Source organism: Mauremys mutica, chromosome 11 (genome assembly GCF_020497125.1).
Source record: "Mauremys mutica isolate MM-2020 ecotype Southern chromosome 11, ASM2049712v1, whole genome shotgun sequence".
NCBI classification, from domain to species: Eukaryota; Metazoa; Chordata; order Testudines; family Geoemydidae; genus Mauremys; species Mauremys mutica.
In genome coordinates, this window is record NC_059082.1 from 86,187,445 (window position 1) to 86,214,263 (window position 26,819).

A 26,819-nucleotide genomic window follows, 5' to 3' on the forward strand; every position below is an offset into this window, starting at 1 on the left:
TGACTATCACAGCTAGACACAGGAAAAGACTGCAGCCCTCTTCCTCTCTCTCCTCCCCCCGCCCCCACATATGTATTTGTAGAGGCTCTTTCCTTATAAACCTATTTTCTGGTCTTTATAATTCTTCTCAAATATTATCTTTTCTTTTTAAATTACTTTTGCTGCTATTCAGCCCAGAGGTGACTGTTTTGGAAACTTCCTTTGGATGTTTTGTTTTATTTTAAGCATGGAAGGAAAAATCTTTTAATGCTTTAGCAAATGTTTTGTTTGCTGATAATTCAAAACAGTTTGTATTTAAAACTTTAAGCATGTCATGTCTATAGTCTTCAATTGGGAATCAATTTTGTGATAAAGTTGAACAACAATAAGATTAGGTACTACAATGTGCAGTCTATGGGGCTGCACCGTACCACTACTCAGGAGCTTCAGCTAGTTCCAAATATGAAGGCCTGTTTATGAAGGGCTATTTCTCAAAAAGTGCACATTGTTTCTGGGTGAAATTTAAGATGTTGGTTTTTAACTTACAAAACATTCCATGGGCTAGGTCATTGGTGACCTCAGAGAGTGCTGCTTTGCCCATGTGAGTGTGACACCACAACCATTGAGAATTCTCTGAGGTGCTTGAGCTCAGAGACTTCTAATATAGCCAGGAGGTTGTCAGAGGTGGGGCATATTCTGGAAGGGACTCTAGAACTTGCTTTACTTGTTTACCAAAGTCCATATTTGTTGACCTTTCAGATCGTGCTGCAAGGCCAGTTTGCCATCTCAGACTTTCTGGATAGGAGGAATGAATTGATGCAGGGTTAGTGGAATCTTGGGTATGGATGGATCCCTGGGGCTCTCTGAGGGAATTATTTTGGCCATAATCCTACTACTTGTTCATAGTTTCATAATGTACATGTGCCCTGAGCTTTGGTTGGAATCACATTTATAAAATGAAATAAATAAATCTGATATTTAGGGGCTCACTTGTTCCCTCTTTCAGGAAGTACCCAGACAGAGGCTAGGAAACGCCATGCATTTTAACTTGTGGACTGTACCATTGAAATAGGGATTTTGCATCCCAGCCCAGTAAGCAAACTCGGTCAAGACTCATGAGTATCCGGATATGGTCAAGGAAATTTCTACGCTCGTGGGATGCCTGGGGATGTTAGGGGCAGTTGTTCATTATTTCCCTGTGTGGCAGCCAGATTCCTTCAGGAGCCATGCTGCGGCCAACTTGCTGTAGGTAACAGGTAGGAGATATCAGCCTTGTTATCAGATTTTCTATGAGGAAAATCTCTTATGCTGCATTAATTTTAGATGTGCGATTATGTATGTAAGATTTGATCAGTTAACTTTGGAGCTCACATGGGGAGAGAATTTAAAATTAAGGGTGCTAAGCTGTCGGTGTTTGGCTGTAGATGGCCAGATTTCTTGTTGTGTTTGGGGTGGTTACTGGCTCTATAAAGGTAAGTGTGGTGATCTGTGGTTGTTTTTTTATTATTATTTTATTTAAATTTTTTATTATTTATTTGTTTGGGGTTTTTTTTGGATACAGTTGTCTTACTACATTGCTGAAGATGATTGTGGTGTCCAGGAAGTTGATGCTAGTGAAGCAGAGTGTTCTAGAGAGAGTTTTTAATGGATGGGTATTTGTGGTGGAAATCTGAGGGCATTTAGGACATCTGTCTAGGATATGAAAATATCATTGATATATCTCAAGTATATCATTGGTTTTGTGATGCATTTGTCCAGACATTCTTTTTCAATGTGGCCCATAAAGAGGTTGGCATATTGGGGAGCCATCCTAGTACCCATGGCTGTTCTGATGGCTTGGACAAAGTGTTTGTTGTTGACTATAAAATTGTTAAAGGAGAGGATGAAATAGATGAGTTTGGTGATGTGCTTGCAGTGGATATCTGAGGATTATCCATTATCATGTAAATATTTGAGATAGCCAGTGATGCTGTCATTGTGAGGGATGTTGGTGTATAGGGAGGTGACATCTATCAGGGTAAGTATAATGTTCAGAGGGAGGTTGTTAATGTTGCAGAGTTTCTGGAGGAAGCCGGCAGTGTCCCTTTGTGTGATGAGTAGTTTGAATATGGTTTCTATGAATTCCAATATTCCTTCAGTAAAAGTGCCATGAACAGATATGATGGGTCTGCCTGGGTTCCCTTGTTTGCGTATCTTGGGAAGCATGTAGAAGGGCCCTGGGGTGGGTTTGTGGAGGATGAGGGTATAGAGATTCTCCTGGAGTTGTCTGGGGAAGGATTTGGTGATATTCTTAAATTTGTGGGTAAATTGTGGTGTGGGATCTTATAAAATCATAGGGTTAGAAGGGACTGAAAGGATCAAAATGAGACATGCTCAACCCAGGTGGGACTTTTGAACTCACAATCCAGCTCCAGAGGCTGATGCCTTATCTATTAGGCCACTAAGCCTGCCCAGTCTTCTTTGAGTTCTTTATAGTAGTTGGTATCAGAGAATGGTGGGTTGACCTCATTAATGTAGAAAACGTGGTTGAGGAGAATGATGGTGCCTCCTGTGTCTGTTGGTTTGATTACTATCTGGTGACTGGAATTCAGGGAATGTATTCAGGTGGATGTTGCACAGTCCTTTTTTTTTTTTTTCCCTGAAGCAATCAATGTAATGACCGAGATCATGGTTTCAAGGGCTGTGGGGTGTATGAGTTCCACAGATTGACTGCGTTTTGTATGCAGAAGTACTTCCGTTTGTTTTAAATCTGATGCCTACCAATTTAATTGGGTGACTGAGTTCTTGTGTTATCAGAAGGGGCAAATAACATTTTTTCTCCACATCCTTCATGATTTTATAGACATCTATCATATCCCTCTCTTACTTGTCTCTTTTCCAAGTTGAACAGTTCCAGTCTTTTTAATCTCTTCTCAGATGGAAACTGTTCCATACCCCTAATCACTATTATTGATCTTTTCTGTACCATTTCCTATTCTAATATCTTTTTTTGAGATGAGATTACCAGAACTGCATACAGTATTCAAGGTGTGAGCATACCATGGATTTATATAGTGGCATTGTGATATTCGTTGCTTATTATCGATCCCTTTCCCAATGGTTCCTAACATTGTTAGCTTTTTTTGACTGCCTTTGTACGTTAAGTGGATGTTGTCAGAGAACTGATGCCACAATCTTTCTTGATTGATAACAGCTAATTTAGACCTCATTTTATATGCATAGTTGGGATTATGTTTTCCAATGTGCATTACTTTGCATTTATCAACACTGAATTTCATCTGCATTGTGTTGCCCAGTCTCGAGATTCCTTTGTGACTCTTTGCAGTCTGCTTTGGACTTAACTATCTTGAATAATAGTATATCCTCTGCAACCTTTGCCAACTCACTGTTTACGTCTTTTTCCAGCTCCTTTATGAATAGGTTTAACAGCACTGGTATGAACACAGATCCATGGAGGATACCACTGTTTACATCTCCACCATGAAAACTGACCATTTATTCCTATCATTTATTTCCTGTCTGTTAACCAGTTACTGATCCATGAAAGGCTCTTCCTTCTTATCCCATGAGTGCTTACTTTGCTTAAGAGCCTTTGATGAGAGACCTTGTCAAAAGATTTCTGAAAGTCGAGGTACACTATATCTATCAGATCACCCTTGTCCACATTTGTTGACCCCCTCAAATAATTTGTATAGATTGGTGAGCATGATTTCTCTTTACAATAGCTGTGTTGACTCTTCCTCACCATCTCATGTTCCTCTATGTGTATGATGATTCTGTTCTTTACTATAGTTTCAACCAATTTGCCTGGTACTGATTGTGAGGACTGCCTCTGGACCATTTTGAAAAAAAAATTGGCGTTACATTAGCTATCCACTAGTCATGTGGTACAGCTATGACCTGGGTCTTTTTGTTGATAAAAGTAACCTTTATATCTCCTATGAGAAGAGAGCCTTGAATTTCACAAGGAAGAATGTTCCTTCTTTTCTCCTGAAAACTGTTTTATTTTAGGTTTCAGAGTAGTAGCCATATTAGTCTGTATCCAGAAAAAGAACAGGAGTACTTGTGGCACCTTAGAGACTAACACATTTATTTGAGCAAAAGCTTTCATGGGCTACAGCCAACTTCTTCAAATGCATAGAATGGAACATATAGTAAGGAGATATATATATAAAAAGCCTGGTCTACGCTACGCGTTTAAACCGAATTTAGCAGCGTTAAACCGATTTAACCCTGCACCCGTCCACACAATGAGGCCCTTTATATCGATATAAAGGGCTCTTAAAACCGATATCTGTACTCCTCCCCGACGAGGGGAGTAGCGCTCAAATCGGTATTGCCATGTCAGATTAGGGTTAGTGAGGCCGCAAATCGACGGTATTGGCCTCCGGGAGCTATCCCACAGTGCACCATTGTGACTGCTCTGGAAAGCCATCTGAACTCGGATGCACTGGCCAGGTAGACAGGAAAAGCCCCGTGAACTTTTGAATTTCATTTCCTGTTTGGCCAGCGTGGAGAGCTCACCAGCACAGGTGACCACGCAGAGCTCATCAGCACAGGTAACAATGCAGTCTCCTGAGAATCGAAAAAGAGCTCCAGCATGGACTGCACGGGAGGTACTGGATCTGATCGCTGTATGGGGAGAGGATTCCGTGCTAACAGAACTCCGTTCCAAAAGACGAAATGAAAAAAACATTTGAAAAAATTTCCAAGGCCATGATGCAGAGAGGCCACACCAGGGACTCAGTACAGTGCCGTGTGAAAGTTAAGGAGCTCAGACAAGCCTACCAGAAAACCAAAGAAGCAAATGGAAAGTCCGGGGCAGGGCCAAAAACATGCCGCTTCTATGCTGAGCTGCATGCAATTCTAGGGGGGTCCGCCACCACTACCCCACCCCTGTCTGTGGATTCTGAGGTGAGGGTGGTAATCGCAGCCATGGCTGAGGATTCTACGGACGGGGAAGATGAGGAGGAGGAAGAGGAGGACGAGCTTGTAGAGAGCACACAGCACTCCGTTCTCCCCAACAGCCAGGAGCTTTTTCTCACCCTGACGGAATTACCCTTCCAAGCCACTATCCCAGACAATGAAGCCATGGAAGGGACCTCTGGTGAGTGTACCTTTGTAAATATAAGACATGGTTTAAAAGCAAGCGTTTTTAATGATTAATTTGCCCTGAGGACTTGGGATGCATTCACGGCCAGTACAGTTACTGGAAAAGTCTGTTAACATGTCTGGGGATGGAGTGGAAATCCTCTAGGGACATCTCCATGAAGCTCTCCTGGAGGTACTCCAAAAGCCTTTGCAGAAGGTTTCTGGACAGCGCTGCTTTATACCGTACTCCATGGTAGGACACTTGACCACGCCATGCATGTAGCAAGTAATCTTGTATCATTGCATGACAAAGCCTAGCTGCATATGGTCCCGGTGATTGCTGGCATTCAAGCAACATCTGTTCTTTATCTCGCTGTGTTACCTCAGGAGAGTGATATATTGTTCATGGTAACCTGGTTGAAATTCAGGAATTTAAGTAAGGGAACAGAAATGGCCATTCCTACTGGGCTGTTTGCCTGTGGCTTAAAAGAAATCCTTCCCTGCAGGTAGCCAAGCTTGGGAGGGCGGGGGGGCACGATTGGCATTGAGCTTTTCCGCCTTTGGCTAGCAGGGATCTTTCCTGCTACCAGCCCCGTGGTTGCGGGGGAGGGGGAAAGGGTGGTGTTTAGCAGTGATCTTCCATGATACCAGCCACGGGGTGGTTTCTGCTGCTGCACGTTAACAGGAAAGAAGCAGCACTCAACGGGCTTTGCTTGCTATTTGGGAAAGGAGGGCGCTGGATAGATGAAGGCTGCTGAAGACAAAAGACAATGGCTTACCATGGCCACATGCAAGCCGAATTCTGATGCCTGGACCTGCATCTGTGATCTGTAACACCAAAGCCGCAGGCACTCAATATTAAGATGCAAAATGCGACCTTGTAGTGAAAACACATGTGCTATGTAAGGTGAATAGTGTTGTTCACCGTGAAAGAGTATGACCATTGTTCTCTAAAATGTATCTTTTAAAATACTTCTCTCCCTTTTTTCCCTCCCTCATGCAGCTGCAAATTTTTCAAGCCTCCCTACTCCGTCCCGAAGGCTGTCTCAGATAAGGCGGTGGAAAAAAAAGACGCAAGAAGAAATGTTTTCGGAAATCATGGAAGTGACCCGCAATGAAAGAGCGCATCTGAATGAGTGGAAGGACGTGGTAGCAAAGTACAGGAAAGATGCCAGTGACCGTGAGGACAGGAGGGACCAATGTGAGGACAGGAGAGATGCTCGAGATGAGAGGTGGTGGCAGGAAGATCAGCGGTGGCGGGATGCAACTCTGGGACTGCTGCGTGATCAAACTGACATGCTCCGGCGTATGGTGGAGCTTCAGGAACGGCAGCAGGATCACAGAGTGCTGCTGCAGCCCCTGTATAACCTCCCCCCTCACCATATTCCTTAGCCTCCTCACCCAGCAGACGAGTAAGAACTCGTGGGGGGAGGCTCCGTGCACCCGCCCACTCCACCCCAGTGGACAGCCCAACCAAAAGGCTCTCATTATTATGAAATTTTTTTAGTGGCTTTTTCCTTCCCTACTATTCTCCTCCCAAACCCGGGCTACCTTGTCAGTTCTCCCCCTCTTTTTATAATTAAGTAATAAAGAATAAATGATTTTTAAACGAGAGTGACTTTATTTCCTTAGAAAGCAAGCTGTGATTGAAGGGGGGTGGTGGTGGCTTACAGGGAATGAGTCAATCGGGGGGGGGGGGGGAGGTTCATCAAGGAGAAACAAACACAACAGTCAGACTGTACCCTGGCCAGTGATGAAACTGGTTTTCAAAGCTTCTCTAATGCGCACCGCTTCCTGGTGTGCTCTTCTAATCACCCTGGTGTCTGGCTGTGCGTAATCAGCGGCCAGGTGATTTGCCTCAGCCTCCCACCCCGCCATAAAGGTCTCCCCCTTACTCTCACAGAGATTGTGGAGCACACAGCAAGCAGCAATAACAATGGGGACATTGGTTTGGCTGAGGTCTGAGCGAGTCAGTAATGTGCGCCAGCGTGCCTTTAAATGGCCAAATGCACATTCTACCACCATTCTGCACTTGCTCAGCCTGTACTTGAACAGCTCCTGACTACAGTCCAGGCTGCCTGTGTATGGCTTCATGAGCCATGGCATCAAGGGGTAGGCTGGGTCCCCCAGGATAATGACAGGCATTTCAACATCCCCAACTGTTAATTTCTGGTCTGGGAAGTAATTCCCTTGCTGCAGCCGTTTAAACAGAGTAGAGTTCCTGAAGATGCAAGCGTCATGAACCCTTCCCGGCCAACCCACGTGGATGTTGGTGAAACGTCCCTTGTGATCCACTAGTGCTTGCAGCACCATGGAAAAGTACCCCTTGTGGTTTATGTACTGGCTGCCTTGGTGCTCCGGTGCCAAGATAGGGATATGGGTTCCATCTATCGCCCCACCACAGTTAGGGAATCCCATTGCAGCAAAGCCATCCACTATGACCTGCACATTTCCCAGAGTCACTACCTTTCGTAGCAGCAGCTTAGTGATTGCTTTGCCTACTTGCATCACAGCAGCCCCCACAGTAGATTTGCCCACTCCAAATTGATTCCCGACTGACCGGTAGCTGTCTGGCATTGCAAGCTTCCAGAGGGCTATCGCCACTCACTTCTCAACTGTGAGGGCTGCTCTCATCTTGGTATTCTGGCGCTTCAGGGCAGGGGAAAGCAAGTCAAGTTCCATGAAAGTGCCTTTACGCATGCGAAAGTTTCGCAGCCACTGGGAATCGTCCCACACCTGCAACACTATGCGGTCCCACCAGTCTGTGCTTGTTTCCCGGGCCCAAAATCGGTATTCAATGGCTAGAACCTGCCCCATTACCAGCAGGATCTCCAAAGCGCAGGGTCCTGCAGTTTGACAGAATTCTGTGTCCATGTCCTCATCACTCTCGTCGCAGCGCTGCCGTAGCCGCCGCCTTCTTGCCTGACTTTGCAGGTCCCGGTTCAGTATTGACTGCACGAGAATGCGCGAGGTGTTTAAAAGGTCCATGATTGCTGTCTTCACCTCAGCAGGGTCCATGCTTGCCGTGGAATGGCGTCTGCACAGTTCACCCAGGAAAAAAGGCGTGAAACGGTTGGTTGCTGCTGCTTTCACGGAGGAAGGGGTGAGGCTGTACCCAGAAGCACCAGCGGCAATGTTTTTTGCCCCATCAGGCACTGGGATCTGAACCCAGAATTCCAATGGGCGGGGGAGACTGCGGGAACTATGGGATAGCTACCTGCAATGCTCCGGAAATCGATGCTAGCCTCGGTACATGGACGCACAACGCCGAATTAATGTGCTTAGTGTGGCCGCATGCACTCGACTTTATACAATCTGTTTTACACAACCAGTTTATGTAAAATCGGAATAATCCTGTAGTGTAGATAGATAGATATACAGAACATGAAAAGATGGAAGTAGCCATATCAACTCTAAGAGGCTAATTAAGTAAGATGAGCAATTACCAGCAGGAGAAAAAAAAACTTTTGTAGTGATAATCAAGATGGCCCATTTCAGACAGTTGACCAGAGGTGTGAGGATACTTAACATGGGGAAATAGATTCAATCTGTGTAATGACTCAGCCATTCCCAGTCTCTATTCAAGCCTAAGTTAATGGTATCTAGTTTGAATATTAATTCAATCTCAGCAGTTTCTCGTTGGAGTCTGTTTTTTAATCTTTTTCTGTTGCAAAATTGCCACCTTTAAGTCTGTTACTTAGTGACCAGAGAGGCTGAAGTGTACGCCTACTGGTTCTTGAATGTTATGATTCCTGATCTCAAATTTATGTCCATTTATTCTTTTGCATAGAGACAGTCCGGTTTGGCAAATGTACATGGCAGAGGGGCATTGCTGGCACATGATAACCTACGTCACATTGGTAGATGTGCAGGTGAATGAGCCCCTGATGGTATGGCTGATGTGGTTAGGTCCTATGATGGTGTCACTTGAATAGATATGTGGACAGAGTTGGCATTGGGCTTTGTTGCAAGGATAGGTTCCTGGGTTGGTGTTTTTGTTGTGTGGTTGCTGGTGAGTATTTGCTTCCGGTTGGGGGGCTGTCTGTAAGCGAGGACTGGTCTGTCTCCCAAGATCTGTGTGAGTGAGGGATCATCTTTCAGGATAGGTTGTAGATCTTTGATGCGCTGGAGAGGTTTTAGTTGGGGGCTGAAGGTGACGGCTAGTGGCATTCTGTTTTCTTTGTTGGGCCTGTCCTGTAGTAGGTGACTTCTGGGTACTCTTCTGGCTCTGTCAATCTGTTTTTTCACATTCTTGTCAACTGTCTGAAATGGGATATCTTGACTGTCACTACTAAAGTTTTTTTAATTAGCCTCTTAGAGTTGATATGGCTACTTCCACCTTTTAGTGTTCTGTATGTAATATCTCTCCTTACTATATGTTCCATTCTATGCATCTGAAGAAGTGGGCTGTAGCCCACGAAAGCTTATGCTCAAATTTGTTAATCTCTAAGGTGCCACAAGTACTCCTGTTTTGTTTCAGTTTCCTCTCCCTTTATTACAGTGCTTAATAGTTAAACTATAAAAGTAGAACATTATCTATATCTAGATATCCTGTTTGTTTTACATAATGAGAATGTCCTGGTTTGCATTTCTGAAGAGGAAGTTGTGGTGGTTTGTACAACACATTGTAACCCACACAGATGATCTCAGTAGCTAAGACAAAACTATTCTGTCATTGGCATTTTATTCAATGGATGTTTGATTTCCTACAGGCCTATGCTTAGGTAGATTTATTTTGCTTAGGCCAGGGATTCTCAACCTTAGTGTGGAGCACATCTTAATAGCCAACTCTCCTCCCAACTATAATTGCCTAAGATCCCTAAGGCACCTAAAATTAAATGCTTTCAAGAAAAAGTGATATTAGGAAGGTATTTAGTGTATTTTAACTGTAATGCAATATGGCATCTGAAAATCAGGAGAGCTTTCAGCAACTGAAAAGTCTCTCAGAAGTGGTTAAGGCATGATCATCTTTGCAGAGATTCAAGAATGCTGAATATAAATTTGTATAGAGCATCAGTTATGGTTTGGATAGCCAAAGTTGTGGTTTCATGCCCCTCTACTTTCATTCTTGAATGGAATTTTATTTCCTCTAGTTTACACTTTTGCTAATTAGGTATGTCATTTCAGTGAAACAACTGTTTACATTAAACAAGTTTTTTTTTAAACATATCAGTACACCATCATGTGTAACATGCATGTTTTTATATTTGTATTTTACTTATAAAATCAGTTATGATCACACTGAGTGGAGCAGTATGTTAATTTAAACTCTTAAGGGGTCTACTTACCGTACAATCCCTTTGTAGCAGAGTTTCCACAGACCTTGGGTTTCTTGTGAAGCAAGTCCTAATTTTTCTTTCATTAGAAACTCAGAGAAAACAGCAGCCAGAGCTTAAGGCAGCATCCTTTCCCTTTAATGAGAGCAGGATGTAGTACTGGGGGATGTATGTTTTATGACCCAATGGAGAGGACAGTACATGCAGCGTTACTAGTGAAAAGTGCAGGATGTGGTCTGAAGGCATAAAGTACGTCTTTGATGCACTCAGTACTTTACAGTAGTGTCCAAAGGAGTCTTTCCCTGCCCCAAATACCTTTGCCTATGAAATATGTTTAAAATTGACTGTTTAAGGGCAGGGCTTTGGAGCTGTGCTCTGGCTCCCCTCCAGCTCCAGGCAAAAACCTGTAGTTCCACTGCTCTGGAGCTGCTCCAGGATCTGTTCCAAAGCCCTGTTAAAGGAGTGATTAAATAGAGCTTTTCAGGCTATCAAACAAGTTCTAGTGTAAAAGAATAATTGCTCTGGTTCAGTATTATAGCACATTAAATCTAGAGTATAACAGCTATGATTGTGTGTAAAGAGCAGTTGAGGAATTCATGTTTATTGCTGGTCTCAAAACACCAACAGCCAACTTTAAGCAGTGTGTTCTCTTCAAAGGCTGAAGCAATCTCTCTCCCATCCTGGTCCCTGCCTTGCAGAGACTACGTATGCACACTTCCCCACTCTCCTATTACATTCCCTAAACATGTTCAAGGCTTTTATTCACCCTACCTTCCTTGTGTCTTCTGGCTCTGTATGACTGTACAGCAAGGTACTTGTTGGGCTCCCACTGCAATCCATCTCCAGCTGGGCACAACTCCAGGGTTTCCTCTGCTTTAGCATTGCCTCCTGGACCATTTTCATGACAGCTTAACTTACATTTCTAATGCTAGACATAATTCAGTGTGTCATTACCATGTTTCCAAAGTTGTTGATGGGGACAGTTATAACAAATACTGCTTGTATTCAATAATATCTAGTACCACAATGTTACGATAAGGCCATCGTGGAGAAACTAAATTAATTCTTTGCATTGGTCTTCACAGCTGAGGATGAGAGGGAGATTCCCAAACCTGAGCCATTCTTTTTAGATCTGAGGAACTGTCCCAGATTGAGGTGTCATTAGAGGAGGTTTGGGAACAAATTGATAAATTAAACAGCAATACGTCACCAGGACCAGATGGTATTTACCCGAGTTCTGAAGGAACTCAGATGTGAAATTGCAGAACTACTAACTGTAGTCTGTAACCTCTCATTTAAATCAGCTTCTGTACCAGATGACTGGAGGATGGCTAACGTGATGCCAATTTTTAAAAAGGGCTCCAGAGGTAATCCTGGCAATTACAGGCCTGTAAGCCTGATTTCAGTAATGGGCAAACTAATAAAGAACTGTATTGTCAGACATATAGATGAACCTAATTTGTTGAGGAAAAGTCAACATGGTTTTAGTAAAGGGAAATTATGCCTCACCAATCTACTAGAATTCTTTGAGGGGGGTCAATAAGCATGTGGACCAAGGGGATCCAGTGGATACAGTGTATTTCGATTTTCAGAAAGCCTTTGACAATATCTCTCACCAAAGGCTCTTACGCAAGGTAAGCTGCCATGGGATAAGAGGGAAGGTGCTCTCATGGATTGGTAACTGGTTAAAAGATAGGAAACAAAGGGTAGGTATAAATGGCCAGTTTTCAGAATGGAGAGAGGTAAATAGTGATGTCCCCCAGGGATCTGTTCTGGGACCAGTCCTATTTAACATTCATACATGATCTGGAAAAAGGGGTAAACAGGTGGCAAAATTTGCAGATACAAAATTACTAAAGATAGTTAAGACCCAGGCAGAATGCGAAGAGCTACAAAAGAATCTCTCAGAACTGGGTCACTGGGCAACAAAATGGCAGATGAAATTTCATGTTGATAAATGCAAAATAATGCACATTGGAAAGCATAATCCCAACTATACATCTAAAACAATGGGGTCTCAATTAGCTATTACTACTCAAGAAAGATCTTGGAGTCATTGAGTGGATGTTTTCAGAGAACTATCCACAATGTGCAGCAGCAGTCAAAAAAAGCAAACAGAATGCTGGGAATAATTAAAAAAGGGATAAATAATAGGACAGAAAATATCATCTTGCCTCTATATAAATCTATGGTACACCCACATCTTGAATACTGTGTGGAGATGTGGTCACCCCATCTCAAAAAAAAATGTATTGGAATTGGAAAAGGTTCAGAAAAGGGCAACAAAAACAATTAGGGGCATGGAACAGCTGCTGTATGAGGAGAGATTAATAAGACTGTGACTTTACACTTTGGAAAAGAGATGGCTAAGGGGAGATATTAAGTTCTATAAAATCATGACTGGTGTAGAGAAAGTAAATAAGGAAGTGTTATTTACTCATAACACAAGAACTAGGGGTCACCAAATGAAATTAATAGGCAGTAGGTTTAAAACAAATACAAGGAAGTATTTCTTCACACAATGCACAGTCAAACTGTGGAACTCCTTACCAGAGGATGTTGTGTAGGCCAAGATCATAACAGGGTTCAAAAAAAGAACTAGATAAATTCGTGGAGAATAAGTCCATCAATGGTGTCCCTAGCCTCTGTTTGCCAGAAGCTGGAAATGGGCGACGGGATGGATCACTCGATGGTTACCTGTTCTGTTTATTCCCTCTATGGCACCTGGCACTGTCCATTGTAGGAAGACAGGATACTGGGATAGACTGACCTTTGATCTGACCCAGTAGGGCCATTTTTATGTTCTTATTCCACCTTGTCACAGATTCACAGGGTCTGGTGTATGCCCTAGCCAGTCCCTTGGGAGTGACACCTTTAGCTTGCTGGACCCTAAAGATCTACCAGTTCCACAGGGGCAGGCCCATAGACTTCACAACTTTGAAACTGGACCTCTGGACACCAGCAATCCCCATCTCTCTCTCCATGGCTCCCTAAAGTGAATTCAGCCAAACCAGATGCCTGCAGGAGGCTTGTTCCTATCCCTTCTGGTGAAATGTTCTCACTATTTGCAATGCCACCAAGCAGCCTTTCCAAAACAAGGTAATTTGTTAGTCACTTGGCAAAAAGAATCTGAAAGTCCTTAGATCAGCATACAGAAGCAGTTTCTGTCTGAACCAGGTCAGAGCCCAATGTCCCTGAGCACTCAAGCTCTTAACCCAGCCACCTGACCCCTTTTGCCTTTGTTTGCCAGCTCATGGCCTTTACTCTGTGCTTCCCTGAAGAGAAGTGTGTGTGGGAAATCTCCTTTCTCTTAGCTGTTGGTTGCTAGGCATGAATGTCCCAGCCCCTAGGGCTTCCACTGTCTAATGGGGATCCACTATTCACCTCATCCTTTCCATTTACACTCAGCGCACAGCAATGCAAAGCCTAGAGGGAGACTGAGGTGCACACAGGAATCATAGAAATATTACCAAAATTCCCATATTCATCACACAATCCTAATACAAAGTACATAATGTTTTTTCAGCAAGATCTGCGTCAGCTACAACGTCCTACTGTTTAGAGATGAGAAATCCCTGAAAGCCATCCTGCTTCAAAGAGCAGAGAAGCAATAGCTGTAACCAGTTTTCTTTTATGTTTCTTTGTTCCTTCTTGGGCCACTGATGTTTTGGGGATTCTGTCACTGCATGCCCTGTAACCCCGGATGCCTTAATGCTATGCCACTATGGCTCAAAACCCTGTTACTAGTAGCCAGCATAGACGCATAAGGATCTCAACCTGGCTTACAGCAGCCTAATTACTTCTTGCAAGGTGACCCCAGCAGCCTTTTCAGTCCCAAGTCTCCCAAAATCTGTCTAGGCCAAGTGCTTAATTACCAGATACTTGGACTACTCCCCTCTACTCCATCACCCCCAAAGAGTGAAACCAGCTCCCCATGTTATCAATTCACTTTTGGACTTGTACTCTACAGTGTGCACAACAGACCTGCTGGGGGTAAAAACTGTAGATGTACACACTGCTGATGTGCATTAACAGTTCACTAATAAGCTTTAGTTTAGTCCCCCTTCAAAGAGGAATTGTTAATATGCATTAGCAGTATGCACATGGACAGTTAGGATGCAGCAGCCTATTGCAGGGTAGATTCATTCCCCAGCATGTCATGAACTAATGTGCAGATAAGCCTTGACATAAAGGCTTCAGCTAGAGACAGATGCAGGCAGACCCCTGTGCCTCCTTGTTGTCCTGCTGAAGTCAATGGAGTAGGCACAGTGGTCCCCTACAAAAACCCAGTTGCAGGAGTGGAGCCTAAGTCATTTCACTGCTCATGGAAAAAGTCTAGACAACTTTTTTTAAATTTTCCTTTCAATTATATTCATGGTTTCTTTATACAAATTTTCAAAACTCACTTTTATAAACTCTTTAATCTTTTAGTCTTTTTTTAACTCCCTTCCAAATAACTGGTTTATTGGCTGTTTGTGCAGCAAGCTTTTCACTGTCATCTTCTGTACTGTCATCATCACTGTCACTGCCATCCTCTTCACCAGACTCTTCTTCACCTTGTGCCATTCTGAAAATAAGAAGTTTTTTTTCAGAGGTATAAAAGCAAAAGAACTTTCTGAAAGGAGAATGAGAACTGAAAGTAGTTACCCTATGGAGCTGGCTGATCTATTAGGATTTGAAAATTCTTTTCCAGAGTCAACATCAAATGGATCTGAAAAAAAATTACATCTGGTGAGAGTTAAGTTTAAGATTCTTTCTTCATTCAGAAAATGAAGAAAAAGAGGAAAATGAAAGGGATTCTGCTGACTTAGCCAAGATTTGGCTCTATATGAGGAAATCCAGTGAAGCACCACTGCTCATCTTGACACTTTGAAAACCAGGCCCCTTCCCTTTAAGGCATCTCCAGTTGAGTGCCCAAAAAATTGAAGCACTTAAAATCACTAGTCACTTCTGAAAATTTTGGCCCTAAGCTCCATCTCATTGACCGGTGTATCCATAACCTAAGTGAAAGCAGATATTTTAAGAAAAGCTCACAACGAATTGCCTTTAGTCAAGCTGTGGAATGTGTCAGTTTTGGCTTTAGAGAAAAATTGAGATCTCAATTTAAAGTAAAAACTGACTACTTTACAGTGCAATAAAGTATACAATTCCCAGGGAGCTTTAAGGTTGATTGTAGTAAGTAGAGGGGAGGCTTAATATAAGCCTCCCTGTAATACAACCTCCTCTGTGTACAGATGTCAGTTGCTTTACAGGTGAGTATACACACACAGCCTCTACAAATCATAAATAGCTCTTGATAAAAGTGTTAGAGGGGCTCCTGACAGAAGGGAAGATGACTGAGTGAATGAGTCTGAACTTGGCCTCACCTCACAGTGGGCCAGAAATCCACCCAAGTCTCATCATCAGAAATGAACTAATTCCAGGTGACAACTCCACTTGGAAATCAGTGAGTTTCCAAAAGGTTAAGAGTCTGAGTAGACCTGGGCCCAGTCTAAGAGTGGGAGAATTGGAGAATTCCATCTCAGAAGCAGTAAAGGCACAAAGCCTGACACCCAAGGCTGTACTCAGAAGGACCAGAAAGGAGACAGAAGTGCAGCTAGCCCTGTAACCGTGACAGAGGCCATCTAGACCTCCTGCCTTTCTGAAGGACCAGAATAGGCATGTTCCTTAGGAACTATTCTGGTGAGTTTAAGGATTCTTTTTCTAAATGTTTCAAGTAACTGGGTTTCCACTTCCCTAGGGAGACTATTCTATTCCATAAACTAATATACTCCAGTGACAAGAAGATGTTTGTTATTCAGCTTAAGTTTTCACTCAATTTCATCCCCTTCTCCAAGACACCAGGGGCTGCCTGCCCTCCCCCACAGAATGTGAATGAGATGCACCTCCCACCTTTGCGGGGAGAAGTTACTGGCAAAGCCAGGACACCATGGTTGCAGGCTTGGGTCATGTGAACTACCAGCACACAGTTAGCCTAGGGAGGGGCATGGGACTTATCCACCGAGAGCAGGGAGGGGAAAGGACAGTGGCTAAGAACTGTGGCCTTCACACACACTTGGGCAGTTTGTGTTGGGATTTTTTTGTGTGCCTCCTGCATTGAAGTGAAGTGCTTTCCCATGAGTGGGGGTGGAGGGGAGAAGACAGAACATGCAGGCTGAAAAACCACTAAAGGAGCCAGGACATGGAAAACTGGCACCAGTTGTGAGACATGGAAACTGGGAAGGAATTGTACTATACTTTTAGTACGTTACTTTTGTCTGACTACATCTGTCTGGATTTTTAGATAGCTTTTCAGGCAGGGACTTTCAATCTTCTATTCTGTCTGTACAGTGCCCACAAAATTGGAGCCCCAGGCTTGGCTGGAACCTTTAGGCACTGCTACCATACAACTAAAATTTTGCAATATGAATCTAGTTTTAATTTGTGCCAATATTTCTCCTCTTTAGGTCTTCTTTAGGTCTTGTGAATGTAACAAGTGAGCTGTTTACCTTCTTCCTTAATTCCCTGAAAACATCCTTTATAAAACTAGTCAGGGCAGCCACTCTGTTGGGTAAATGACTGTCCATATAATGCCTGAGTTTTTCTTCATCTTTAGCAACAGAGCATTTGGAATTGTCAGGAAACCACATAGAAAGGTCACTCAAAGGGAGGCTTTTACCTATATCTTCAGTTTCTCTTTCTTGCGCACTTGCTAAAAATTCCTTTTCAACTTTCAGCACCTCCTCCTGGCAATGGCAGGCCGCATATTTCTCCAAGAGATTTTTATTCAATTCAAGAAACACTTTTCCCCATTTAAACTTTCTCAGAAGAATGGTGGCTAGATCAGAGAATCCTAAAATAGAAAACAAATATGACCAGCTTCTCTTCAAACATGGGACTCATAACAAAAAAAAAAGCTTACAGCTGCCTTGATATCTAATCAACATAAGTGCAATGCATAGCATCTGTCACTAAAACAGTGATACGAGACATTTGTCAGCATCCTTGAATGTTTTGGAATCTAGGACTGGAGACAGACTTAACTTGAGGCATCCAAGTGAATCCAGGAGAAATCCACTGTGTTCTAGTTAATCAGTCTCCTGAATGTGGAAATATAAAATCTGATGTTGTACAGTACTGTGTAAACAAAAGGTAGATCTCTGTGCAGCAGTCAATCAGCCATAGTCTACTGTTAACCCACTTCCAAGCTCTCAGAGTGGAAAGTGCAGGTCTATGATGGTTTCAAACGTCCTTCTCTAACAGGATTCAGGGAGTGGCGATGGACAACGGTTCCCTGACCACCTTGCAAGGCTGAGACATACCACAGGCTCTATTGACAATACGTGATGACCACCAGCTCTATCGCCTCCCCTCAGAGACTGACAGCAAGGGAGGGCCACACATGCCTACACTCATTAGTGCCAATTTAAAACTAGGACCTCAATCTTCAAGGTCCACAATGAGTTGGGGCCCACCTGCAGCCAAGACCCTTATTCCAACACAAGAAGAGCCAGTTTAAATTTTTCAGAACCAACCAATGAAGGTTTCAATACAGTGGAACCCCATTTATCCAATCTAATTGGGAGCAGCGCCAAATCAGATAATCAAAAATTAGGATAATCTGGAGAATGGGCAAAGAGCTTTAGCTCTGGCTTCAACTGGAGCCTGAGCCCTGCTACTTGGGCCATCAGCCCTGGTTTGGTTAATACGAAGAGACAGATAATGGAGGCTCAGATAAATGGAGTTCTATTGTAACTTCATTAGGAAACACTGAAGCTTTTCTCAAACCAGCTCTGTTTATGATCCCTTGAAACAAGTCTACTTCCTATAGCTAAGAGTGAAGCCTTCAAGAGTTAAAGAAAAGGTATTCTCACTGATGGTCTGCAGAATGCCCTACTGGAGAAGATAAGACTGAGCCTGAGTAACTGTATTCAGAGCACAATGGAAGTGAAGTAACCAAAGACAAAGCATTACAGGTGTGGATACCAGTAATGGTAAACAAAGCTGTCAAACCTAGAAGTGAAGAACAGAATCCATAATGGACCACTCCAGGACTTGCTGTATTTATTTAGTGCTTGATACTGCAGGGTTGGATGCTCAAGAAATCTTTTAGGTATGACAGATACAGACCTTGAGTAAAACATGCTCTACATCTGTCCACTGAACAAGATGTTGGACAAAAATAACTTAAAAGAAAACTACAATAATGAACACAGTCCTGATTTTTTCCATGTTATAGCCTTACCAACAATACAGAAAGTAGCAGCTAAAGCTTCCACGCAGGACAACTTGCATGGCCGGCCGTAGTTTACAGGATTTGCTGCCACCAAGTAAGGCAACAGTCGGAGATAGCTTCCCCTCATTTTACTAAATGGCGTTTCTTCCAACTTGGCCCACGAGCAATCTATGACTGCAACTCCATTCTGAGCTACAACCTGTCTGAAAAACAAACTTTATTGTAGTTAAGCATCTAATATTTTAAATGTTTAGTTCTTTGGATTAAGGCTGGTACTGTGTACAGGAACTACCTCCCCAAAAGTGCAAACAATCAATTTTCCATACGTGTGTTAACTGATTTGCCAAAACACTTCAAGTATATGGCAAAGCTAGGAACAGAGAGTCCAGCTCTTCTTAGTGATTGTGCTTTCACCACAAAACCATCTTTTCTTTCTGAAATAATGGACCTTTTTTCAAGTTCCACAAGCTACCATCACTTCTACAGCATCAAGTCTACCCAGAATAAGTGCTTTAGTTAGCAGTAATTTGATTCATGGAACACACCTTCACAGATAGAGAAACTGATCAAAGAACTAAAAATTAATGGTAACGTAGGTACAAGTGATCATGACAATCACAATGTGCAAGCAGAGTGAAGTCCAGACCAGTGATATATATATATATATATATATATATATATATATATATATATATATATATATATATAGCTGGTGCTTTAAAAGGGTCAATTTCACAAAGCTGAAAACAATTGAGCCAAATCAGTTGGGAAGAAGAATTTAATCAGAAAAATGTGAATGATAATTGGGAATTGTTTCAGAACACCTTACCAGATGCCCCAAAAAGCCATAATCAAAGAAAAAAGTTGATGTTTTTTAATCTGTAATCTGGTTTTGAGTGAAAATGAAGGCTGCTAGAAAAAAACAAATGGAAGAAAGGGAAAGTTGATAGTGAATAAAAGTCAGAAGGTAGGAATTGTAGAAAATTGACCAGTGAAGCAAAGGGACACAAGGAGAAATCTATGGTCAGCAGAGTTCAGGATAATACGTTTAAGTACACCTCTACCCCGATATAACACGACCCGATATAACATGAATTTGGATATAATGCGTTAAAGCAGAATGCCGGGGGGGGCGGGGCTGTGCGCTTCGGCAGATCAAAGCAAGTTCGATATAATGCAGTTTCACCTACAATGCGGTAAGATTTTTTGGCTCCCGAGGACAGCATTATATCGGGGTAGAGGTGTATTAAGAACAAAAAAAAAGTCTTACCAATGGTACTGGTTCATTACTAGATAAAAATGGCAGAATTATCAATACTAATGCATAAACGAAGAAGTGTTCAGTAAATATTCTGTATTTTGGAAAAACAGATGTAGTCATAATATTTGACAAGTCTCGTTCCATTCCACTAGTATCTCAGGTAGATATGAAACAGCAGCTATTAAAGTTAGATATTTTTAAATCTGCACCCAGCTGATAAGCTCTCTGGACCATTAATATTGATTTTCAATGCATCTTAGAACACTGGGGAAGTTTTGGAAGACTGGAAGAGTTAATATGGTGCCAATATTTAAAAAGGCTAAATAGGATTTCAATTGGACTTAGATCTCAAGCAATATAATGGAGCAGCTGATATGGGACTTGATTACTAAAGAATTAAGAAGTTAATAGATTTAATGCTAATCAACAGGGGTTTATGAAAAATAGATCCTGTAATCTCATCAAAAGGATATGAAAATTAGTTTGACAAGTTTGGTTGATAAAGGTAATACTGGTGTTGTACTATACTTAGCATTCTGTAAAGCACTGAACTTGGTACTGCATGACATTTTGATAAAGTCTAAAAAGGTATAAAATTAACATGGTACAGATTAAATTGATTAAAACTGGGTAACTAATAGGTCTCAAGGTAATTGTAAATGGGGAATCGTCATCAAGTGGGTGGGTTTCTATGGGAGTCCATTGGGGATCAATTTTTTGCCCTACACTATGTAATATTATTAATGACCTGGAAGAAAACACAAAATCATTAATGATGAAGTTTATAGATGATACAAAATTTGGGGAATTGTAAATAACGAAGAGGGCAGGTCACTGATTCAGAGCAAGCTGGATTGCATGGTAAGATAGATGCATGCAAACTGTGTTTTTATGAGTAAATGTAAACATCTAGAAACATAGACAATGTACCATATATACTTGTTCATTAGCCCGTTTGTTTATAAGCTGACCCCCCAAAATGGTTAAGTAAAAATAGCAAAAACTGTATGACCCTTTCATAAACCAACCCTATATTTCAGGGGTTGGCAAACTTTGGCTCCTGGCCTGTTAGGGTAAGCCACTAGCGGGCCTGGACGTTTTGTCTACCTGGAGCGTTCACAGGCACGGAGCCCCTCAGCTCCCAGTGTCCGCAGTTTGCTGTTCGCGGCCAGTGGGAGCTGTGAATTGTGGCCACAGGGAGCCGAGGGGATCCATGTCTGTGAACACTCCAGGTAAACAAAATGACAATTACATATTAAATTAAATGATTCCATAGAGTTTAAAATCATCAGATTTTGGTGTAGACCCGTTAATAAGCCAACCCCTGCTCTTTGATACGTCACTTTTTTACCAAAAATATTCAGCTTATGAATGAGTATATACGGTAAGCCATACTTACAGGATGGGGGACTATCCACCACCAACCCTAAATCTTTTTCAGAGTCACTGCTTCCCAGGATAATCAGCTGACCATAAGCTCCCACTGCAATGCTGTGGCCAAAAAGACTCATGCAATCCTTAGATACATAAACAGGGGAATCAAGTAGGAGTAGAGATGTTTATTCACCTCTTTATTTGGCACTGATGCAACTGTTGCTGAAATACTGTATGCTGTTCTCATGTCCATAATTCCAGAAGGATGCTGATAAATTGGAGAGGGGGTGAGACAGGAGCCACAAGAATGATTAATAGACTCAAGGAGCTTGATATATTTAGCTTAACAAAAAGAAGGTTAAGGGGTGACTTGATCACCTACACAGGGAACAAATATTTAATAATGGACTCTTCAGTCTAGCCGAAAAAGGGATAACAATCCAGCAGATGAAAGCTGAAGCTAATCAAAGTCAGACTGGAAATAAGGTGTAAATTTTTAACAGTGAGGGTAATTCACCATTGGAACAGTTTACCAAGGATTGTGGTAGATTCTCCCTCACTGATAGTTTTTAAATCAAGATCTGATGTTCTAAAAGATCTACTCTAGGAATTATTTTGGAGAAGTTCTATGGCCTGTGTTATACAGGAGGTTAGACTGGATGATCATAATGGTCCCTTCTGATCTTGAAATTTATGCAGGGGTCTGGACTAGATGAGCTCTCGAGGTCCCTTCCAGTTCTATGATTCTATGACTTTCTGAAATTTGAAGCCTGGATTTCATAGCAGTTAAAAAAAAAAAGCTACCATGAACTGGGCACTTTAGATATGGAAACGCTAGTTGTAGGACCTCAGAATGTTAGCCACACTTTACTGCATTTTTTTTTTAAATATCAAAAGCTGCACATCTCACCCACTATCAGCATCTCTGCATAATCCTTGGGCCTGTTAAAGAAAAAGGAACCTACTTTCCATGCATATTTAACTATATTAACAGAACAGGGAAGGCAAGATACCCCCATGTATGAACACCATTTTAATTGACAATCAAATAATGAAATGTTTTCCTTAACTCACCTAACAGTACATTTGTTAACATCAGCACAGAATTTACACCAGCACCAGCTCTCTCTGGAAACTCATAATACAGCAAAAAGTAAATAAACATGCAATAGTGGATTTGTACCTAAAAAATAACACTAGGACTGCAATTCACACGGAACCTACTTGTCAGCTGCAGAGACATACTTAGTTGCCATAGGACTGAGGATGAGCCCCTGGAATCTCTGATTGAGACGCAGGTTTCGGAGCAGGCCTTTGCGAGCCAGTTTCCTCCCCGTGCATTTCTTGGGATCACAGTGTCCCAGCTCCCACATGGCAAGAGGGCATGGGAATCTCACCTCTGCGGCATCCCCCTCTCCAGCGCCATCCTGCTGAACGCAGGCTGCAAACACACAGAGCAGAGTTCAGCCTTTTCCTCGGAGGCCCAAAGGCTATAGAGGGAGTGGGGCTCGGCAGCAGGTAGATTTGCCAACCCTTCCTGTTTTTCCAGGAGTCTCCTGGAATTGGGCTCTATCTCCCAAAGGCTATTGAAGCCAAACCAGGAGATTTTAGGCTGCTAAAAGTCCAGCGGCGCAGCAGAGCAAAGGCAAGCTCCCTGCCTGTCCTGGCTCTGCGCCACGCGTGGAAGCTGTCAGCAGGTCCTTGCTGACCCTGGGGAGTCCAAGGGGTCTCCACGCACTGCCCCTGCTGCTCCTAGTGCTGACTTTGCAGCTCCCACTGGCTGGGAACTGTGGCCAATGGGAGCTGCAGGGATGGTGCCTGCAGGTAAGGGCAGGTCGCAGAGACATCTGCCCAGGGACCACAGGGAGTTGCTGGTCGCTTCCGCGAATGGTACAGAGCAAGGGTAGGTAGGGAGCCTGCCTTAACCCCACTGTGACTTGAATCAGGAGCCGCCACCCCTCACACATCCCAATCCCCTGCCCCAGTCCTGAGCCCCCTCCAGCACCCAAACTCCCTCCCAGAGCATGCACCCCAACCCCCGGCTCAGCCTGGAGCCTCCTCCCACCCTGCAAACCCCTCAGCCTCGGCCCAGAGCCGGCACCAGCCCCATGAACAGGTGTGGGGGAGAGGGTGCCAGGGCAGGGGGATGAGTGAGTGGGGCGGGGCCTCAGGGAAGGGGTGTTTGGGTCTGTGTGATTAGCCAGTTGGCAACCCTCGCAGGGCTCCCCCGGGCGGGGCTAGGCAGCGGCCTCTACCCGCCGGAGCGGGTGGGCTCCGCGGTCTCCTTCTCCCCATCACAGGGGCGCGCGTGGAGGGCGGCGGCGGCGGCGGCCTCCGCCCCCCGGGTGCGGGGCGGGCGGTTAGTCACGTTTCCAGCCCCTCGCCCCCTGGGGCGAAAACCGCGGGCTCCGGGCACCTGCCAGCGCCGCCTGCGCGTCCGCCGCGAAGGTCTCCAGGGACTTGGGCGCGCGCCGGGCGCGTCCCTCTGGGCGGCGAAACGGCTTTTTCTTGCCCATGGCTGGCGGGGCGCCCGCACCTCGGCCCCCCTGACGTGACCGGCCTGACCGGAAGGAACTCTGCTGCGAGAGGCGCGTTTCCGCTTCCGGGAGCAATGGCGGCCTGGGCGCTGGTGCTGCTCGCGCTGCTGAACGCGGGGTTCGGTGAGCGCCGAAGGGGGATGGAACCCACGAGCTCGGGTTCTAGGGAGCGGGAGCGGGAGCGGAACCGGGCCAGAGGCGCCCCCTTCTTAACCCCTGAGCGCGCCCCCACTGCCCCCTCCCCCCACACCTGCCGCTGGCCGGTCCCACCGCCCTCGCGCCCCCCCCCCCGCGCGCTCTCCCTCCCCCCACACACACAGCGGGCCCCAGTGAGCCCCTCTCCCCCGCACCGACTCTGCCACCCGCTGACCGTGCCCTCTCCCCTCTTTCTTATAGGTCTCTTTACGTCAGCTGGTAAGATGAAAATCGTGGAGGAGCCGAACACCTTTGGGTGCGTGGCCCTGGTACTTCCTTCCCCATGCTGCATTTCTCTTGTTACTGACAGCAATTTGCTATCCCTTTGGGGCCGCTGGGCACATTGTCTTATATCATAGACATGCAAGTTTGGCAGCGATAATCGTCATCTTCCTGTCAAACTCCTTGGCCCATGGGTTGCAGCCTGAGCAAATTTGTTTTCACTGCAAAAAAAAAAAAAAAAAAGAAAAATGTGTTTTTACATCGAGAGAGCTCTTTCAGTGTAAAATCCTAGTGGAAATGAGGCAAAGGTAGTTTCTACCTTAATGTGGCAAGTTGAAATAACTGCTCTCTCATATGGGGTTTATCTTGACTAGCTACATCAAGGTTAAAACTACAGTGCCTTGCTGCCACAAGGATTTTACACTAAAGTAATTATCTTGATGTAAAATCACACTCTTTTTTTGGTGTAAGGATCTAACCACAGCCTTGCACTATGATCAAGTGAGTGCCACACAAAGAACTGCCCGCCTCCTAGTCACAAGCTCAGATCTAGGGCCTGTCACCAGGGGTATTTCAGATGGCACCTGTAAGTGATGCCGTTGCTCAGGCAGCTGGCTTTAAGAATTTAAAACCAAATCTAATCAGAACCACATTTGAATCCAGAATGCTGAGCACTGGGCCTCACTGCATATCAACATGTTGGAGCTTTGGGCCATCTACAATACGTGTTACGCTTTTCTGGACTGTATTGGGCTCAGTGGTTCACATACTTACCTACAATACTACCATGTTGTATTATGTGATCGGGCAAGGGGGAGCATTCCTTGTCGAGGAGAGTATCACTCCAACAGCTGATCACTTGCCTGGAGTCCAGAATCATCTTGCAAACCATCTCAGCAGGAATTTTTCCCATAGTCACGAGTGGTCCCTGAAGACAATGGCCTCTGGGTCATCTTTGCAGCTTGGGGCATTCTGATGATTGACCTGTTTGCTACAAGGGATACAGAAAGTGTCGTCTGTTCAGTTCTCAAGGGGGTCTCTGTCTGGACTTCCAGTCTGACGCTTTCCATCTCAGTTGGCAGTTAGCGCTCCTGTATGCTGCCCCACCACCCAATCCTGATCATCCCACAGGTCATCCTCAAGCTGAAGGAGGATTGGGCCAAGCTCATTCTCATTGCCCTGGTGTGCCCAAGGCAGTACTTGTTCTCTGACCTTCTTGTACTGTCATTTCAGCCTCCTGTACCCCTTCCTCTCTCCATCCTGCCCTACTTACATGGAATTGTAGTCACACCCTATTTCCCACTCTCACCTCCCTACATCTCACAGTGCAGCTGCTTCGTGGCTGAATGAGGAAGAGCAATTTTTGGTGGCTGTTCAACAAGTCCTACTCAATAGTAGAAAACCCTCTACCAGAATGGCATATTTGGCAAACTGGAAGCGATTTTCAGTGCAGTCATTGGCCTGTAGACTTCAGCCGATGCTGGCTTCTGTCCAGGAGAACTTGGAGTACTTGCTGCACCTTCAGTTGTCAGGCCTTATGCTTAGCTCATTGAGAGTGCAGCGATGTCAGCACTTCATCCCCCCATTCAGGGAAGATCAGTCTTCTCCAGTGCCATGGTAGCAAGATTATTAAAAGGGCTTCTTCATCCCCATCATCTGGTCCGAGAGACGGTTTCTCTGTGGGACCTTAACATGGTCCTAGTGACTTTGATGGGACCTCCATTTGAGCCCCATCAAATGGCATCTTGTCCATTTCAACTTGTCAGAAGTCTGCGTTCTGGGTAGTGATAATCTACAAGGAGAAAGAACAGGAGTACTTGTGGCACCTTAGAGACTAATAAGGAGAGTCTGTGAGTTCCAGGCTCTGATGTCAGAGCCGCTTTATACACAGTTCTCTAAGAAAAAGGTTACTTTATGACCACACCCCAAATTTTTGTCTAAAGTTTCTCAGTTTAATTTGAACCAGGTGATACATTTACTGGTGTTATTTCCTAAGCCACATTGACCTCTGGAGAAGCAGCATCTCCATAGGTTAGATGTCAGATGATGTCTAGCTTTTTATTGGGACAGGATTAAACTGTGTCATGCTTGCCTCATCTGCTTGTGTCATATGTAGATCACATGAAAGGGCAACTGGTCTCTTCACAGATGGTCTCTAAATGGATAACATACTGTATCAAGACTGCATATGAAATAGCTTCGGCTATACCACCTCAGTGCGTGCGAGTTCATTCTACAAGAGATCAAGCAATGTCAATAGTGTTCCTCAGTGACATCTCAATATTGGACATTTGCAGGGCTGCTATGTGGTTGTCGATCCATACATTTATGAACCATTATGCCATTACCTATCATCCAGAGTAGATGCAAGTTTTGGTAGGGTGGTCCTGCAATCCTTGTTTAGGTAGACTCTGAGCTGTGCCTCCTGGGGTGCATACTGTTTGTGAGTCACCTAAGTGGAATGCATGGCTGCATCTACTTGAAGAAGAACCACAGTTACAGTAAGTAACCATGGCCCTACCAGGGGTTCATGTGATCATACATGTGGCTCTCGTTGAAGAAAATGAAAACTGTACGTCCTCAGGACCTTTGAAAATCAGACTACTATTATTCAGGTATATAAATATGGATTTAGGATCCAGGTTTGATAGTTTTGGCTGTTGTTTTCA

General features: G+C 44.0%; 2 protein-coding genes across 4 annotated transcripts in view; one reads left to right on the top strand and one right to left on the bottom strand.

Moving 5' to 3' along the window:
* The first annotated feature begins 710 nt into the window (after positions 1-710).
* Positions 711-26,819, top strand: part of GNPTG (N-acetylglucosamine-1-phosphate transferase subunit gamma) — a 44,697-nt gene continuing 18,588 nt past the window's right edge. Inside the window, exons 1-2 of one of the 3 annotated variants that reach the window (XM_044979215.1) lie at positions 23,748-23,856; positions 24,130-24,184. In XM_044979215.1, the coding sequence (XP_044835150.1) occupies positions 23,808-23,856; positions 24,130-24,184 (104 nt within the window). In that variant the 5' untranslated portion in view covers positions 23,748-23,807. Of the gene's footprint in view, positions 803-23,747; positions 23,857-24,129; positions 24,185-26,819 lie in introns of those variants that run through there. The other 2 variants (XM_044979217.1, XM_044979216.1) reach the window with 2 other exon arrangements.
* TSR3 (TSR3 ribosome maturation factor) lies at positions 14,749-23,847 on the bottom strand. Its single transcript, XM_044979218.1, has 6 exons — positions 23,613-23,847; positions 22,421-22,637; positions 18,571-18,764; positions 17,005-17,178; positions 14,994-15,057; positions 14,749-14,913 (listed from the first exon to the last, which is right to left on the bottom strand). Exons 1-6 carry the CDS (start codon positions 23,710-23,712, stop codon positions 14,766-14,768), a joined length of 897 nt encoding a protein of 298 aa, XP_044835153.1. The 5' UTR covers positions 23,713-23,847; the 3' UTR covers positions 14,749-14,765.